Here is a 6,401-nt window from a genome sequence, read left to right as displayed (position 1 = left end):
AGAAGAGAAGAGAAGAGAAGAGAAGAGAAGAGAAGAGAAGAGAAGAGAAGAGAAGAAAAGAGAAGAGAAAAGGGAAGGGAAGGGGGAGAGTAGAGTACAGAATATTTGGAGAGACTATTAGTATGAGGGTGGCATGTCCATGTCAATTTAGAAAGCTAAGGCAGTAGAAACATTCAGAAATATATGAGGGTGACTTTAGTTAAGTCTCCTGCAAAGGGGGTTAGGGAGCCTGTAATGTCCATTTCCAAGAAACAGTCAAGACTTCCAGAGTAGTGATTGAGACAACATCTCATCAACAAAACCTTTGACCAACACTTTGTCCTGACTAAAAATGTGTGGGAGTTAAAATGGAGCAGAGGATGATGTGATCGATAAACACTTAATGGTCTAGCTTGAGAGACATCCCATGAGAGAAAGATTACACCTGATGCTGGCAATAAGACTCTGTTATACTTGAAGGCAAGAGCCTAACAGATCCATTATGACAGAGGCATCACTCAGAAACTGAAGAAAGCAGTTGCAGAGATCTACACTCAAACAATAGGTCGAGCTTGACAAATCTTGAACAAGATGGGAAAGACAGATTGTAGGAGCAAGAGAGGTCAAGGAAATCACAAGAAAACCAATACAATCAACTAACCTTCTGCAATAAGGGTTCACAAGCCTGAACTGACTACCATGAATAATGCATGGGACTCACCTAGGCACTCTAGATATTTTAACCATTGATCAGCTTGGTCTTCATGTCGGACTCCTAAGAGCAATAACGGGGATCTTTATTTTACTCTTTTGCCTTTCTTTGGAATACTTTGCCTCTACTGGGCTGCCTCCCCTGACCCCAGCAAGAGAACATGAATCTGTGCCTAGTTGTCATGCAACATGATATGCCAAAGCATGTTGATATCCATGGCGGGGGGGGGGGATGCAGCGGGAGGTGCTCCTTTTTTCTGTAGAAGGAAGGAGTAGTAGATGAGAGGGAGGGGATGGGTAAGAGAAGGAAAAGAAGTAAAGGAGGGTGTGTAAATGGTTATAAATGTGTAAAATGAATGAATGAATGAATGAATGAATGAATGAATGAATGAATGTTGAATGAATGAGCTACATTTAAAAGTGATTGAAGTTGGAGCGCCCTGCTGTTAACCAGAGATTTTTTTATAACCAGGGGTTCTCTCCTGCAGCTTTCATATCTGCCTCTTGTTCCACAATAATTTTTACAAAAAATTTGTCAAGAAATATTTCATTTCAACTGTTGCCTATTTGCTATTTCAAAGTAGCTACTTATATGCTTCTACCAACCACATGTCTACCCTCCAACATTATTTTAGATATGTACAGCTGTGATATAAAGGATATACTGTTGATACCTAGAGTGTGTTCTTCTTTGTCTTGATCCCATTGATTTTAAATTTGAACTTTTAATCATGCTTCTTTATTCACTTATGAGTTTCATTTTTCCTTGTAGTTTTATCTGTGTCATAGTGTGCATTTTCTACTCATTATGCCTTTTTCTTCAAGTCTTTACATTCTATCCTCAACTTAGAGCATACCTTATGTGAGACTATTCACTGAGCTATTTATATGGTTTATTTTGTTTTTCCTTTATATACTAGCTCAAAATTCTTTCATTATTTTATAATTTACCAGAAACCCTTTGTGATATCCACACTCAGTTTCTCATTGTCTTAAAGTTTTCACAATTTCATTGTATTCTCCCAGCAGTGATTACTGCCCTCTTTAATTTGATTTACCATTCTTATAATCATTTTTGATTTATTGTTTAGTATATCATTGAACATACTTTCATTAAATCAATTATTCTAATGTCTCAATTTTTTCTTGGTGCTTTCACATTTTTATTTATTAGATTCCACATTGATATTAAAATATATATTAGTAGAACATTGTTTGCATTTTTAAAAATCTATATTATTCCAGGGAATATTATTATACGATTAATATGAAGCCTGTTTAGAATACACATAAGATTTCAATACTATCCTCTAAATAGATATGTAGTTCTGTAACTTCACTTTCAGTACTTATGTTCTTATCTCTAAAATGGCATTCTTTAACTTTAAATTTCATACCATCTGTGCAACATGAGATATTACATGAAATGAAACAGGGCAGTTTGAATACGACACATTAAAACTAATCATATCAGAATTCATACCTATATTATACCTAGCATGCATAGGAAGTACTTAATTTTCAAATTTTATCAAAAGCAAATTTTTATTGCTACTAATTTTTCCTCATATAGAGAAAGAACTCTGCACAGACTTCTTTATTCGAATGACTTATGAAAGAATGAATGGGGCCAGACAAGTTTCCTTTAAAGAGTATTATCTTTAACAAGTCACGGTTCAGGGCTGGAGACAATTCTCAAGAACAACTGTTATTCAGAAGGAAGACCCATGTTTAATTTCCAGCACCCACTGAGTAACATGAAGGTCTTACAAATTTTCTGACACTTGAATAAATATATATATATTACACATACATGTATTGCACAGATATATATGCAGACAAAACACCCATACCAACATAAAAAGAAACAAAAAACAACAAGGTATAGTTCATAAGGTACCTAAATTTGTCACAAAGTGTTGATGCATGGTTAGCTAAAGGTGCTCAAAATTTAGAATTAGTTGTTTAAAAGGCTTAAAATTGCATAATATAAACTAGAGATTTGGTTATGATGAATTTATTCTTCTTACAAAGAACCAGACTCTTTAAACATCCTTTGAAAGGGTTTATCATAAAATTGGAAATCACTTTGTAGTAGTAATGGAAACACTGCTACTAAAGTAGTACTACTAGAAAAGGAATATTGATCATTATACTGGAAATAATGTAAAACTGTTTTTAAAACAGTTAATTTATTATTACCGGCATGAAACAGGTTCTGATATGATTCAAATACACTGTATTCCTGTTGGAAATCTTCAATGAATTACTAAAAGGTCACATAAAACATCAAAAAATTAACATAGTATAGAATGTTAGAAACTAGTCTGTCATAGGGCAATCGATTTCACTTTACTCGTTCAAGGAAGTTTGGATGCACACACTTGACAGTATAATTTAATTTAGTACAATTAGGCTGAACTTACCTGTGTACTTCCTTTTGACCACTCTATCAACTCTTCAGATAAATGTACCTGTTGACCATTTGGAAAATAGGGACTAAATATTCCAATTCTAACTTTAAGTTCAAGGCCCTGTGGGAAATTCCAATTGTAGAAAATGTCATACTCGTCCTGACGTTGGTCTCTTTGGTTCATATTCACTCTGTCCCCAACAGGATTAATGAACTGGGTTCTTCCCAGGTAAGCATACAGCTGAAAGACAGGCAGCATAATATAGAGCATAGTATCTTCCTTAAAGTAAGAAAATATATTCTTCTTTCATCTTAAAGTCAACTTTATTGACAATATGCAGGGGAAATTTTTCAATGAATGTAAAGAGATGTACAAAATTATAACGTTGATGTTATTTTAGTTCTCAAAGAGATTACCAATCAAGCACGAACTTGTATGTACAGAACAAATATATTTGTAATATGAAACATAAAGACACGTGAAACAGAGAGACTTGCATCCATATAGAGATACATTGCAGAAGCACATACTTGTTTATACAAAAATACACATACATGTCCAAATACACATATGAAAGCACAGATTTACACAAAGACAGAATGTGCATCAAAAACATCAAACAGATACAGATCCACAGAAAACACATTGTTACACACACATGAAAACACATGCAAAGAGGAATACTCATAGGTTGACACAGACATGTACTGACACTGACACAAATTGACACTGATACAGAAAAATTTATAATCTCATATAGATAAATTGACAAAAACTGAGAGAATATACATAAAAACACACAAAACACAAGGGAACATGTAGAAAAATGCATTGATAATTATACCCAGAAATATATATTTTGAAAAAATTCACAATACAGAAAGAAATGGAAACAGACAAATATATTCTAACTATCATAGAGAGATAGATAGGCAAATGGGCAAAAGGTGTCTATAAATAACACATCTCTCTATGTGTCTCTCTCATTCTCTCTCTCTCTCATCTCTATCTATATTTGTATCTATATCTAGGAACAGATATCTATACCTACGTATAGATATAGATATATGGACAGAGATTGAGATAGAGAGATATAGATATATAGATATAGACATAGACATTGACATAGAATTAGATATAGACATAGACATAATGATATACACACAGATACAAAAGAAAATAAAATTATACAGTAAGAATTATACATTCATACACATTACAACACATGAATGTAATGAACTGAATTCTAACACTCTGTGTAAATACCCTCAGATCACCAAGTGATACCACTAGCCTAGAGTGGGAAACGCATGACTTTGGATCTCTAGTTATAACAATACCCTTCAATGATAACAATGTACTTGAGAATTAATGAACAAGGACTCATCATTGAACAGACTCATGAGGATGAACACTATATGTTTTCGGTATTAGAATATGTATGATAATATTCACGTAATCTGTAACAAAATCACAGGTCTACATAGACACATTATGCCTTCTACTCTTTTCCCTTAGGACTAGAGTTTTGGACTAATATCAGCATTTACTTGCTTGGTAAAAATTTTTTGTATTTTAAAAAATATTTTCTAGCACTCTTGGTTTGGGCATCTTATAGACTCCTAAAACTACAATGGTGATAACACTAAACATCATCTTACAGTAGAAACATTACCTTCTTGCAGCTGTAATTGTTTTCTTTCCCATTGTCCACAGGCAGGTTATCATACTTTTGAAAAGTCACCTCATGGAGTGCATGGGCAAAAGCATACACAGCATTGTATATGTCATAACTCCCTTCAATAAAGGCCATGTCAAAAGTATGTACCATTAACCATTCTAATGAGTGATTGGACAAGCAGTTCTTCAGTGTCTGACATTTAGATGCTGAGACTTCACAGTTAAAGTGCATCCATTCCTGCTTTACCAGATACTCATCTGAAAATATGAAAGAGTTCAATGTCTGGACAAAATTTTTAAAACCGTAAATCTCACTATGGTGCTGTCCAAAAGCAAAAGTCCCATATTCGTTACCAAATGTGAAGTCTTTCTTAATAGGAGTGACATCCCACTGTGAGGTGGTAACCCATATTCTCTGTATGCCTCGAGATTCCCACATTCTAAAGCTCACAGCTAAAGTACTATCTGTGTCACCATAAATGATGACAACATTTGTGGACGATGTCATGATTTGGTTGTAATACACTTCAGCTCTTGACATATATAAATTCATGCTGACTGGAATCATGTTGACAAAGGCAAAGCAGACTGTACTTTTTTCCATCTCTTCTCCCAAATAAGAGAGAAATTGGATACCTTGATCATTGTCTAAGATGGCCAACCCTACCCAGTTCCAACTGAAATGAATTATAAAGGAGACCAGAGCAAGGGCCAGAGTTCTATCGTCAGAAGACATCTGATATAGATGAGGAAATTTTTCATTATCACTCAAGACAGGATGAAAGGGTCCATAAGTAACCTGAAGGAACTAGAACACATATAGAAACATGAGGTACAACGAATTCTTAGAACTTGAATACACATTTTTTCTGCAGAGTTCTAAAAATCTCAGCTAGCTATTATTTTATTTTTCATCTATATTTTATACGAAAAAATTGTGGAAGCACCATTAAGTTTGTGAATAAATAGTACCCTTGAAATACACAGATTTGCCCAGGCCTAGTAAAGTCAGACTGGAACAAACAGATATATAGTTTCATGACTAAATTCTCATCCTGCTGCAATACACACACACACACACACACACACACACACACAAAAACCTTACCTGCTGAGATATGAAGTTGTTTAGGATTGTATAAAGTTTAACAGTTGTTACCCAATTCAGTCTTGTAAGTGCCATTGCACATTTGGCGTATTTCTTACAGACATAATTAGGGAGAATATAACGATTTTGTAAATCCGAACTAATAAAACTATTTATTTCTGATTCCCAATCACAATTGTATGCTGAGAATTCAAATAGTAGAGACATATTTGGCAAAAGATCAGCGTTCCTGTTGATGTCACATATGGAAAAAGCCAAAGCCAGAGCGTACTTGAGGTTTACAGTATGTGTTCTGCAAAAGGTTACAACGTTTACAATTGAGAGCAATTTACAGATATCATTTGCAGTCAATTAAAGGAAAATCCTGTACTGGATTGCACTGTCCCTGCCCCATAAATATTGAAATCATCTGTGTAATGTGGTTGGGATGACAAAAGAAACTAGAAGTTCATGAAACCTTGAAATGTTCATGAAGGTCATCTCTCATAAATGAGATATCACCACTATTT

At 34.2% G+C, this 6,401-nt stretch overlaps 1 protein-coding gene across 4 annotated transcripts in view; it reads right to left on the bottom strand.

Moving 5' to 3' along the window:
* Positions 1-6,401, bottom strand: part of LOC114633703 (vomeronasal type-2 receptor 116-like) — a 16,184-nt gene that overhangs the window by 9,622 nt on the left and 161 nt on the right. The window contains exons 1-4 of one of the 4 annotated variants that reach the window (XM_028782311.1): positions 6,379-6,401; positions 5,893-6,197; positions 4,780-5,592; positions 3,117-3,344 (exon numbers count right to left, since the gene is read on the bottom strand). The exon at positions 6,379-6,401 is cut by the window's right edge and continues 161 nt beyond it. In XM_028782311.1, the coding sequence (XP_028638144.1) occupies positions 3,117-3,344; positions 4,780-5,592; positions 5,893-6,197; positions 6,379-6,401 (1,369 nt within the window). Of the gene's footprint in view, positions 1-3,116; positions 3,345-4,779; positions 5,593-5,892; positions 6,215-6,378 lie in introns of all 4 variants that reach the window. The other 3 variants (XM_028782310.1, XM_028782309.1, XM_028782312.1) reach the window with 3 other exon arrangements.

This window comes from Grammomys surdaster, unplaced genomic scaffold (genome assembly GCF_004785775.1).
Source record: "Grammomys surdaster isolate TR1022 unplaced genomic scaffold, NIH_TR_1.0 734, whole genome shotgun sequence".
Taxonomy (NCBI): domain Eukaryota; kingdom Metazoa; phylum Chordata; class Mammalia; order Rodentia; family Muridae; genus Grammomys; species Grammomys surdaster.
This window is presented reverse-complemented; position numbering and strand designations above follow the sequence as displayed.